This window comes from Cyanistes caeruleus, chromosome 3 (genome assembly GCF_971803275.1).
Source record: "Cyanistes caeruleus chromosome 3, bCyaCae1.hap1.1, whole genome shotgun sequence".
NCBI lineage: Eukaryota > Metazoa > Chordata > Aves > Passeriformes > Paridae > Cyanistes > Cyanistes caeruleus.
This window is the reverse complement of record NC_141703.1, coordinates 28,433,370-28,446,245: the sequence shown is the minus strand read 5'-3', so window position 1 is coordinate 28,446,245 and position 12,876 is coordinate 28,433,370. Positions and strand designations below refer to the sequence as shown.

The 12,876-nt window shown below is 35.2% G+C and overlaps 1 protein-coding gene across 4 annotated transcripts in view; it reads left to right on the top strand.

Annotated features, from left to right (window-relative positions):
- MRPS9 (mitochondrial ribosomal protein S9) overlaps positions 1-12,876 on the top strand; it is a 34,715-nt gene that overhangs the window by 5,914 nt on the left and 15,925 nt on the right. For all 4 annotated transcript variants that reach the window (XM_086880342.1, XM_086880343.1, XM_086880344.1 and 1 more), the window contains 4 exons: positions 1,724-1,903; positions 10,301-10,363; positions 10,453-10,483; positions 12,731-12,810. In XM_086880342.1, coding sequence (XP_086736468.1) covers positions 1,724-1,903; positions 10,301-10,363; positions 10,453-10,483; positions 12,731-12,810 — 354 coding nt within the window. The remainder of the gene's footprint in view (positions 1-1,723; positions 1,904-10,300; positions 10,364-10,452; positions 10,484-12,730; positions 12,811-12,876) is intronic.

Here is a 12,876-nt window from a genome sequence, read left to right as displayed (position 1 = left end):
ATGTGTTTGTATTGTTGTGGTTATAACTGGGTTTTGAGATTACTGTTGTATTTGTGTTAGTTACAGGAAGGTAGCAAGTGTTTTATTCTGTTTATATTAGCTGAACTCAGAAAGGTAAAATCCATCAAAATGCTCAGCATCTAAATTGTGTTCTAAAGAAGACAATTCTCATGACTTGGAGCACATTGAATAATTTTGAATACTACCTTTGTCCTTCTAATCAAAGCCCTAACTAGTTCACATTGCTGTGTGTGTTTGATTTTTAATGTTTTGCTAGAGGTAGGCTGAGGCTACAGCTTCCAGAGTATCAAGGACAATCTAATAATTTGCTCAAGGAAATGAATGTAAAGAAAGGACTCCCCCTTTACTTTCTTCCTTCCAGTTGAGTGTTTCAGCCGCCTTATTGTCCCAGCTTTGGCAATTCTCAAAGTGATCTCTGAACTGCTCAGACTTACCAGCTTGGCTGAGAATTGCCTGCTTGTTGGGATGAAGCAGAAGTTAGTGTTCTGCCACATGTAGGCAGCTGAGTTGGCTTGCAGAGGAGTCCTGTACCAGAGCTGGCACAGGACAAGTAAAGGGAGTGGAGGAAAGAATGCTGGCAGGGGTGAACTGTGAGCTGGGTGCTCTCTGCCTTGTGAGGCTGCACTGTCTCCTCACAAAGCCTAGTCGTGGCATGTTGAAGGGGTGGGGGTGAAGTCTTTCAGGGTACTATGTGATGAACAAAACTTGGCATTTTTCTGAATCAGAAGTGATTCTTTTTCTGTCTCTGCTTTTCTGTCTCACATTGCTTTCTTGTGATTCCCTCCCCCCACCCACAGAAGACCACACAAATAATCAGTTCTCATTCAGTCTGTAGAATAATTAAGCTGCAGAGAACTTTAATACTAATGTTGGAGAGCCAAAATAGTGCATAATATTGACACTAGGCCAGAATTGAGACATTACAGCTCTGTCAGTGAAGCTCCTGTTTGTCTGGCAGAGAGCATCAGTGAAATTAGTCATCTTAACAGCTGATTGTTTTGATAGAAGTAAGACCAAATCTGTGTGCCAAAAAGATCAGAAGGTAGCTGCTCTCCAAGTTATGACCTGACCTGGTAGAGTGCTCAGTAGTATTGGCTGCTGGACTACCCTGCTAGTTTTCTATTGGTCTACTTGAGACAGTGAAGCAGTTTAAGAAGCATTCTGGCACCACGAATGAAGAAGTACACCTCGGTCTTTCCAGAGCTTTCAGCAGTATTTGGTCAGCTTCTGAAAAGCCTCTAGGGAGCTGTCCTTCATATTCTTATCATACTTTGTTGTGGGATTCCTTTAGATGAAGGCAAAACCTGCTTATTTGCTGATGGATTTTTGTTTTCTTTTATGATGGGATCTGTTGATCAGTGCTGCTCCTTGTTTTTGCTGGATGTTCCTGACTTAGGATATATTATGTTTCTCTCCATCAAAAAAGTCTTCTAAATTATTTATAATGTGTGAAAATGTGAAGGTTTTATAATGCGTTTATCTGTTCATGGACATTAAACCATTGGAAGAAAATGGTTTAATGAATAGTAATGCTGTTTCTAACTTATTCCTGTGATGTGTTGAATCTTGTTATAAGTATGAATAGCTTGCTATAGTATTCATGTATTCATTTTATTTAGAGTTCACTATGCCAGAAATGTAAAATAAATCTCTCATTCTCTCTCTCTCTCTCTTTTTTTTTTCTTCTTTTTTTTTTTGTTAGACCTTAAGGTTGTTCTGTATCACTACAGCAGTGCAGAGGAAAAATGTAGGGGCCTCAGGACCTGAAAAGTACACAGAGGCATTTATTAAAAAACAGATTGAAGAGTTCAACCTAGGAAAGAGACATTTAGCCAACATGATGGGAGAAGATCCAGAAACTTTTACCCAAGAGGATATTGATGTAAGTACAGTTGCTCTGTTGGAGAAGTAATTTACTGTAGAGTTTCAGATATTGAAAGCACTTTACTTCAGCATGAGCCCCTCAGCTCTCTGTGAATTTTAATCAAACTGTCAGAATAAGCAAGAATTCTACTATACATTGTGAACATTGCAACTGTGACTGTGAATAGACATTCTACTTCTGCTACCATATGAGGTCAGGTATCCCAGTATAGAGCTGTGTACTGTATCTTGTTAAAGCACAGTAGGTTCTTTTTAAAAGTGCTAATGGATAATCCCCTTGATCTGAGGTTATAAGAGGCACTGTAAAGGTTTATGTAGCATTTCAAAACGTTTACTCAACAATTTGACCTGCTGTGTATATTTAGGGTTTTCTTGTGTGATACTGTGGTTGCTGCTAACATATATTAAATTTTATAGGATATTTTATAACCAGTGCACTGATTTAGCTTGAGGATTTTAATGTACATGTGAATTTAAGCTCATATCAGTATCTACAAACGTACTGTTTTGTTGTCATTCCCTCTCATGACTGGCGGATGAGTGGCCTCCTCTTTCTCTCTGTCATTTAGGCTCATGTAAAGATAAGCTCCCTTTCACTCAGAAAAATATTTTGTTGCGTGGATTTTTCAATTTTTTTTTCTTTCTTTTTTTTTTGTGTCTCACCTGGCCTTCACTTCTGTCATATCTATCTTACCATACATCAGAAGTAGGAAGGAGAAATGTCATTTGGTGACATTCACTCTTGGGTGAAGCTGCGTGAAGTCTCATAGCTGTCTTTACACAGCAGCAACACTACTGCTGTAGCCAGGGCAGCTCAGTGTGCCAGCAGGGCCCTTAGGATACAGGTAGTGATGTGGTAAGGCAAAGCAAGAGGTGTCCATGGTTTAGTTTTTCTCAGGGTGAGGAGATTTGTTTGTTGCCTCTCTCCGTGTCAGAATTCTGGCTGCATGGCTGTGTCCATTTGAGAGGTCTTGGCAGTGTGCTTATGCCGAGAAATAATCTGAAGGTTGTGCTACAGTCTCATTTCAAACATGTTTGACAGGCTTCAAAACTAAATTCTAAAAATAGGCAGCAAGGTAAAGCCATCCAGAGTAGTGGCCTGTTGAGAAAGGCTGAAATGAGACTTGAATTTTATCAGGTATCAGAAAATCCATTAAGGCAGCTTGAGTTCAGGTTACAAATCCATAGGAAATCAAGTTTTGTGAGTGCAAAGCTATACACTGATGCTGTGTCTACTTCCATGGAGAGACGTAGGAATCGCTCTGCCCTTCTACAAACAAGTGCCAGTGCAGGGACCCTGCCAGTTTCAGTGTAAGTGGGTAAGGTTAACAGTAAAAGTATTCCTTGAGGTCAGCAGTAATACCAGTCTGTTCTTTACATTGGCTATTTTATTTCTCTGCAAACTATAAAATTTCCTTTTCATATGTTATTCAGGTTTTGGTTTTTTTTTTCTTACCTTTAATGATCTTTATGCTTTTTAGTTACTTTCTTGTAAACTAAGTATTCACCAATCTACCACTGGAATACCTTCTAATAATACAGTAGAATGATGATGCTGATAGTTCAGTTTGCCTGAAAGGTTAATGGTAGGAGAATGCATTAATCTGTAGTCTGGCTTCCTTCCTTCCTTGACAGTGTCTAGGGGGAAGGCTTCTAGAAAGCAAGACTGCAAGAAATGCAAAATGACCATATCTGTATAGTGGTTTCTTCTTTATAAATCCACAGCGCTGCAATCATTTGCACAACTTTAACTAGGTTCCACCATTAGTAAAAGCAGATTCATTCTGGAAATTAGTTTTTACAAATGCAGTGCAGGTGACAAGTATGGGACTGCTTTGCAAACTGTTTCTGAAATGATAGAGAAGTGGAGCCAAAGGAGTAGTGTTTTGTTTGGTGATACCAAGTATCTGCGGTTTGATTTCTTCATATTCCATCAGGTGTTGGGAAATAATTAGAGTGTGTAATAGTGTCTGCTATGCATAATTAAATTTCTGTTATAAAAATATAAAAGCTCCTTAAGCACTGGCAGGAGAATTACCAAGCTTTGCATTTTGAACAGCAATAATTCTTTCTGATGAGTACTTATACACCTCCATGTCTTCTGCTGTTAATCAGTCTTTGCAGTGTATTTCAAAAGTAGACATCCTAGGATTCTGTCCTTCACTGGAGTTTCAGGTAGAGTTTAATAAAAGCTAAACCTTATGAAGTTTTAAAACAGGAAAATAAGTTGACTTACTTGCTAATCCTCAGATGTTGTGGAAGCAGAATTGCCTCTTACTGGTGCTTTTATTTAGGAATCAAAAGTTAAGCTGTGCATTACAACAGTATTTCTGGAGGAGAAAAAAAATCCAGCAAATTGATGTATAACTCTGCACAAGTCTACCAATTGCTTTTTAATTGGTATTATAGACCTCACTCTGAAGCTGGAATGTTTTATTCTCCTATGTGTGAATATGTGCTATGAAGTTTTTCTAATTGATTTGCTTTGCCCATTCCATTTGATGTATCATTTTTCACAATATTTCATAATTTGTGCTCATTTCTAATGAACAGAGTCGTTAGGACAGGCATGTCTAAGTACAACTGACAGCTAACATTAGGTGCCAGATGCAGTTTATAAAGCTATGTAGAACTGCAGAGAACAGTTTAAATAAATTAGCACCTGTACATTAGTCTCACTTGCTGGTAATTTATAAGCGAATCAGTAGAGATGACATTTAGGTAAGTCATTGATCAAGTTAACAGCTGCATACCCACTGCCCAGCTGGGATACCTAATTAATAGAGATTGCAGTCCTGACCTAGTGCTTTCCTCCATTTGAGTCTCTAATCCTTTTATTTTGTGATTTAACTTTTAACTTACAGTTGTAGTAAACAGCCCACAGTCATTTTCCACTGTCAGTTCTGTGATATTCCACTTTAAAGCCCAGAAATCTAAGTAAGATTAATACAAGAAGAGTGTATTAAGCTTCCTGACCTATTTATATGCCAGTATTTTTATTATTCATTTTTATGCAGTCACTAAATGCTCTCTCAGATACAAGCTCATCATAAAGCAATACTCTTCTCATAAGAGTTAGTAAAACTCAAAAGCTAAAGATCTGTGTTAATTTTTGCTTGTTGTCTGTCTTATGACCCAATAGATTGTTGTCAAGCAGATGGAATAGTTTAAACATAAAATATATGTTTTCCTCTACTGGAATTTATACTGTTGGAAAAGCACCAGTAAGACAGTTAACAGGTAAAATGTTAAATATTGAAAAACTTTATTCCTCATAAGGTTTCTTTCAAAAAATTAAGGCTTCTTTCATGAAAAATTGCTTGTATTCAGTTGCTTTTAAAGGTGACTTGGCACACCTCATTTCTAAATAATGTTCAAATTTTAGCAAGACAGAGTATTAGAAATGAGTGAATATTGGCAAATGCAAAATGTCACAAATGTTATTCAGAACAAAATGTGTTTCTGAACTGCCTGTTGTCTTCAATTGTCCAGCATTGTCCTTACAAGAAATAACGGATTTTGGATTTATTTAAATAGTTGAAGCTAGAATGCTTTTTTCAGCTCTTTTTAATTTTTTTCCTCCAGTGGAAGCAAAATCTGCATCAATATTTTTTGCTTCTGTACCAATCTAAGCAGATGACTGCTGTATTTTTTTTTTTTATTACTCTTTCTAATACTGTTCCATATTTTGAAAAAAGAGATGAAGGTAGAAATAAAGACTGTTTCTTTCAACAGATTTTTTTTGGGTTTTTTTTTGGTCTGTAAACTTGTGAAAAGACATTCATTTTATTTTGAAAATGAAAACAATGTAATATTAAAAGAAGGTGGGGTTTTTCATATCATGACAGTGGATTATTTTACTTCTTATTTTTTCCACATAGTAGAGTTAAAATGGTATGTCACTTTGGACTTGAGACCTCTTTCTGTTCAAGCTGGAATTCAGCTTTAGATGAACAGTGATGGGGTGGTTTCAATAAATTTTAGTAATTAGTTGTTAGAGGAAGGATTTATTTTGCAATATAAACTTAGTTGTGTCACTTTTTTGGGGGGGGTGGTTTGTTTTGTTCTTAACCTTTTCTGTCTTGTTAAATAAAAAGAAAATATTTCAGAGTTAACATTTTGTGTCCCATTTTTGTTTCATTCATTCCTGGATTTACCCCAGATATTCTGGATTTTGGATGTGAAAAACTGTTAAAGAATACTGCTAGTGTGGTTGGAAGGAAAACAGCTGTTCCAGAAAACATCTCGGTCTGAGAGGTGATGAAGTACAGTGACTAAATGATGTGATTCAAGAGGCACAGTTAAAGAAGGGAAGTGGCTCTCGTGTGATCAAGTTGAGGAGTAGAAGCTGAAACAGCTTTTGCTCAGGTGTTTCATTAAAATGTTATGGCATAAAGTGTCACTTCTCACTTCAGTGTTTTGATGATTAAAATTTCGTGTATATTTAAAAAGGAATGAGCTGGATTCTTGAGCCTGCTGCCAAAAAGGGTGCTGCTGTAGAGGAGCCCCAGGGTAGAGGTGGTGTTTGTTTGGATTCTTGAAATTTCTTTTACTTCTTTCTTTTTCCCTAAAATACCTTTCCTCACTGAATGTTACTTAGATAACTATCATTGCACATGTTCTGAGCAATGGGAATTAGTGGAATGTTTTGTGTTGAGCTTCAGTAAAAATGGGCAAGATCTGTTGAAGAACTGAACTGTTGAAGTCTCCTGTCCCAATATGACTCAGTCAACTCTGTATGAATTAAAGTATTGAATTCATAGTTTCTCAAGACATTGGGGGGTAAAAAGCAATAGAAAAAGTTACTCTTACTGACCCAGCTGTACTTGTTTGAGTCAGTCTCTGACATGTGAGAAAGTGGGCAAACAAAACTTGGATTGTAGGGAAGTGGCAGGAAGGAAGGAGGATCGGATATCAGGATGTGCAACATCCACAGGGAAGAGGAAAGGTGTGGCAGGTACACAACAATTTACACAACACACACATGCAGTGCTGGACAGATTATTTAATTAATAGGTTTGGATGTTTGAAGGATTGCCAGATTTTTTGTGTTTCTCTGGTTTTGTTTGGGGTTTTTTTTCTTAATAGGGGTGGAAGGTTGTTCTTCATTATTCCAGCTGGCTTGAATTCAAACTTGAAACTGCAAGCGGAAGACATTTTGGTCCTGTGGGCAGTATATTGACTCTTCTGGTCCCTCAACAAATGATTATATAACAGGATTTCTTTTAGTTTGATACAGAAAATTTTACCAGCTGTGCAGTTTAAGAAATGTCAGATGTAAACTATCTTGTTACCGATGTGTTCATGATGATCTGCTGTTTTTAAAGGTGTGACTACTGGGTATTTTTTGTCTGTGTGGGTCAGCAGTGAAATTAAAAAAAGATTTTCAAATCCTTACGAGATACAACTAAATTTTTTTAGTAATGCACAGCAGAAGCAGACTGTACCCATTCCACCTTTTTCAAGTAATTTATGTAATTATTTTTGGATACGGTGTTTTGTTATTAGGTACTAGGATTTTCAACCGTGAGTCTGCTGAAAATAATTGTGGATGTTTCATTTCTAGAAAGTTGTGATTTATTTCCAAAGACAATGGAAACAGTGTGATTTAACAAACAGAATGTGAAATAGCAGCCCTAGAACCTGTGGAATCTGGAGTGAGGGAAATGTATCTTCTATAGCTGCCTTGATGACATTGGGAAAGTAGTTCTTCATATTCAGCACAACAGTTTCTTTAATCTGGAGTTCAAGTCCAAATAAGCACTAAAAAAAAGGGTGGGCCAGGACCCTTGAGGTAAAAACCACTTCTGCAATGGGAAACTGCAGTTAAATGTAAAAGGTTTCTTAGGAACTTTACTGCTAGCATTTACACCTTGATTATAAAGTTTTAAAAGGGACATTCACCTGCTTTTTCAGTTCAGGAGAATGCAACACGTGCAGTTAATTCTCTACGGAATTTTGGTTTGAGACCTGGAGATTCCTGAAAGGAAACCTATGTTCCATATCTGAAGACATTTTAAAAAGGTTTCAGGAAAATAATTTCATGGTTATGTGCTTCAGCTGCAGTTCGGAGAGACTAATTCTGATGTAATTCCTCGGATTGATCCACCATCTTTTTATATTGATAATACAGGGCATTTTTAAAAGGATTTCTACAAAAATTAAACATTTGCATAGACAAAATCAGCTTCTGTAGATGAAGTTCCCAAGAGGCAGTCGGACTTTCTATGTAGTTGGTAAAGCACAGCCTGAGGACTTAGCTATATGAAATTAAGAAGAAACTTCTGAATCATGGTGAATTGGAATCTGTTGCATTCCAGGATAGTTCATCCTTGATTACTTTTCCATAAAAAGAGAACAGTCAGGAAGACTATTTCTTTCCATTTTGTAACAATAAAAAAGTAGGCTTATAAAATGAGCCATTCTTCTTTGGTAAGTTGTTGTGCGGAGATCTGAGAGTAGATAGGATTTCTTAATACAGGATGTGTTCATGTTGTAGTAGTGTGAAAGATACGAGTATACACTTAGCAATAAAATAAACTTTCCAAGAAGTAGAAGGGCTCAGATGGCAGCTATTTTTTTATTGTAAATGTTAAATTGTTGGATTTGGCATTTATTAAGGTGTCATAGTTACAGTAACTGTTTTGGATGAGATTCTGGAAATGCTTGTATAAAGATTGTCTTAAGTACACACACAGTCAGTCTCAGGACCCTGTAATAATTTCTTTTAATATATTATATAAGGTGTTGGTTTAACATCATTTGGCTCACAGTAGATTTCTCTCTTGTCATCATAATTAATCCCCATTTGTTCATAAATAGGTGTTCACCTACTGTGTGTATGCATAAAATGCCCATTGACTAACAAATGGGAATACAGCAGTCACTAAGAGAAACAAAATTACCATTTTATAAAATCAAGTTAAGCCTTTTGTTTGCTTCAGAATTCTGAAAATTTCTGTTCAGAATGCCAGTAGGGGATTAATGAAAGTAATAGGTTAGGTCTTTTTACACTCCATGCATATTAAATCCATTGAAGCACTGACAAACCACTCCAAGTCTATGGAAAAAATTATCGGCGAGTAATAGCCCTAAGGTAGCCTAGCTGACAAAGAACCATTCTTCTTGAGAGAAGATTTTAAACTCAGATTTTATTGTAATTCTACTTTTTCTGTAATGTCTAATGGAAATACAAATGAGACCACTGCCAGAAGGGTTTATTTGGTTGCTCCATTTTACTGTACAAGCACAGTATTTCTGTCTGAAGCTGTACTATCCACTGTCTGAAGCTGGCTACGCTTGGCAGACTCCTACATCTGGGAGCTTTTGGTGGCTAACTTTTTTTTGGTTTGTTTTAAAAACAAATGAAAATAAACAGCTTTGACAAAGCATTATTAAATTATAGTTTAGTTGCATTGAAGAGGGAGAGTAAGATGATGTGTAACAGACATGTGTGTCATAGGGCTTAGCTTTGTAAGGTGCTTTGCCTTACATTACAGCCAGAATGGTTTGGCATATCAGTATACTTCATTTGTTGTAGGCAAATAATGCATGTTTTATGTATCAAATAAATAATGGTAAATATTAAGTAAAAATAAAGTATGTACCTTGTATTTAGTGAAAACAGTAAACAATGAGTGTGTAATGAATGCCATATATTTTTCTAAAGTGGTTTAGCAAACCTTCAGGTATCTAAGGAAAAAAAAAAGATGTCACTTGAGTCTTTCTTCTCTGGGCAGTTAGTTCATGTTCAGCAAAGATTTTAGTGATTCACAGTTATTTCCAAATGCAGTGATGAATGAAATGCTTATTTAGGCTATGTAAAGTAGCTATTACTGCCACAACAAACATGGCTTTTTAGACTTGGGGAAACAATGTCTGGAAATTGTGAAGTGGAATTCCAAATGTTTAAAATTTGGCTTTTTCTTGTTGCCTTAAATAAAATTTCTATGTTTGGTCTGTCAATAGGCACTGTTAGCAAGCACCAGTACTTTCAGGAAGATAAATAGGTAAGTGTTGTGATTTCCTCTGGAAGTCACAGCACTTGAAATTTTACTGGAAAACCACTGTGTATGAAGGTGGTCTTTGTGCTTGAGTAGTTCTGGTAAGTTAAGATAGATGCATTCCATAAAAATTAAATTTAGCAGAAGAAAATTCACTCATTCTGATGCAGTAGAGTACAGCCTTCAAATTGAGGTTGCACTTATGAGGATTCCAGAGGAAATTATCTGCTTTTCTTTTCAGCACATCACATATGTGTGATATTTTCTTACTGATTCGGTTGCCTACTGTACAAAAGTTACGCTATTTTTTGCATAAGAAAGTATGTAAGAAATGTTTTGATGATGCTTTTGTGGGAAAAAGTCACATATGAGATCTTTCTTCTTGTTTTCAGAGAGCTATTGCCTATCTCTTTCCTTCTGGCTTATTCAACAAAAAAGCCAGACCCTTGATGAAGGTAGGATTTCTTGTTACATTTCTGAATAACTGCAGTATGATATTTTGAGTAACTTTTTCCTTTTGGTGATACTTTTTATTTTTTTGCAGCCTCCTAGTGAAGTTTTTCCAGAGCAAAGAAGTAAGTGTTCTTATATATTTATTTTATTATTTCTAAGTATTAGAATTGTTGCATATGTAGAACTTCTTGTTGATATGGATTGGCTCTTTTCCATGTGTTCCTAATGACTGCGAAGACATAAGCAGTAAAAGTGTATTTCTGATATCCTGTGTTTTAGGATAAAAATTATCAGTCTATTCTGGAATACCACTGATCTTCTCAGAAACTGCGTTAACTGACTAAGAGAAATGTTTTTCATTGCTTAAAAATAAGCAATAAATAGAATGATGCGTGGAATCTCTTGAAGTCATGGGAAAACCTTTTGTTAAAATCAGTAGCTTTTTGTCAGAGCTGCCTATCAACTCCATAAAATATTCATTAATACTATTTTAAACTAAAATTTTTCTTTGTAACTTTGCTGCTCTTGAAGATTAGAAATTACAATTTTTAATTTTATTTAAATACTAGGCAGAGTGGAACCCCTCCTAACCAGTTCTTTGACTATTAAAGTCCTAACTCTGCATGTCTATCCATACTCGTTGGTCTTGCTCCTAAGACACCATATAAAGTCCCAGATGTCAGTGATATGCCAGCAATTATATATAATTTTACACAGAACATTTAAAATATAAGGTCAAAACCTCTTGTCTGTTTTTGATTAGTATTTGGTATGAACTAGTAGCATGGGTGTGAAATTCTACCTTCACCGAGCCATCAAGTCCCACATAAACATTTCTGATTATCATTAAAATCTTATCATTTTCCTTCCTTTTTCCTGCTGCTGGAATAATTGATACTTGTTTTTTGGGGGACTTCATGTCTTTGGAAAGCTGTCTAAACTATCTGAAATTTTGGAATTTCAGCTTTCAAATGATATTGTGCCTTATTTTTTAACTTCCCTGTATTTTCAAGTAAAAAAGTAGAAAGTAAAAGGGTAGGAGAGAGTTAATGATGAAGTAGTTTTAAAATTCAAGTCTGTTTTATGGAAGAACTAAGCTACTATTCTATATGCTTTCAGGACTAAAGAATTATTTGAAATGCTAGCTATATCCTGAAGACTGTAAGAACAAATTGGTATAAATATGTAGTTTTGTATTTACATCTAAAAATAACACTTTCAATAAGTATCTCATAAGGCAGCTTTGTCTTGTCTATGTATTGTGTCTTTGATAACTTTGAAGTACAAAAACTTAAATTTATACTTTGGAAAGTTTCCAGAACAGTTTTTTTCAACAAAATATGCTTTCATAACTGCATACATAGAAAATCACACAGTCCACTAGTAGTATGTGTGGGTAAAAGTCCCCTGTGCTCTTTCTTTCCTGCTAAGTTCTGCATCTTTACATTCAACTTCTGCTGTATTGTATCTTGATGTTCCAATCCGATATATATTGTGCTTATCAGACAGGTTTTTTGAGTCTTATCTTTTCATTTACTTTATAGATAGCTTTAATTAACTTCACTGGATAAAATGTCTGGGACTTTCTCTACAGTTCAATTTGAAAAAAGCTCTCAGTTTTTTATTTTTGTAATTTTTCTTTATTTGAAAGAGATCTTTGTTATGTTATTTAAGTTTGCCTTTTTTTTTTCACTGAAGTTGAAATTTCATTCGTCTTTAAATAACATTTTGTAATGAATAAAACACACTGGATATGCTGAGTTAATATGGAATATTTGTTTTCTTGCTGAACTAATTATGTAAACTATAGCATAGGTATTTGTATTTAAATATCCCAAATGTAATAATACAAAGGAGTTCTAAAATCACCCAAGTTCTGGATATGGTTCAAAAAATTGTCACAAAAGACAATTGTTCATATACTTAATTTAGCTTATATGTATTATGCTAATAAAAATCTTCTTTGTTTCAGCATTGTTTTTTTCCAGAGCTCTTAATCTTTCATCTTTCACTTTTCAATGTAGATTTCAGTTGTCTTTTTACTTTTTTTTATTCTAAAATGTATACTTCTATTTGTAAAACCACCTGTACAATCTTTTAGAGTTGTACACAATTTCCTTATGTAAAACGTTATTTACAACTGTTATGTTAAATGTTTTATTATAATTGCAGGGGGAGATTTAAAAAAGATTGTCTAAACTATCAGATTTCCAGGCACATTGAACACCTGTAAAATGTCTTTGTTCTCTGATATTTGAAAAGACAATCAGTATTATGGAAGAGGTTTATAAGTGCAGTTAAATACAAAGGATTTTTTTTTTTTTTTAGTGATTGTATATTGTTTCTTGTCTAATCTTGCATTTCATTAGAAATCCAGTGGGGAGAAGATGGCCGACCATTTCACTTCCTCTTTTATACTGGCAAGCAGTCATATTATTCATTAATGCATGTAAGTATGTCTTCTGTAATAAATGATGTCAGCTCCCAGTCAAGTGCATGTTATTCTAGAGGTGCC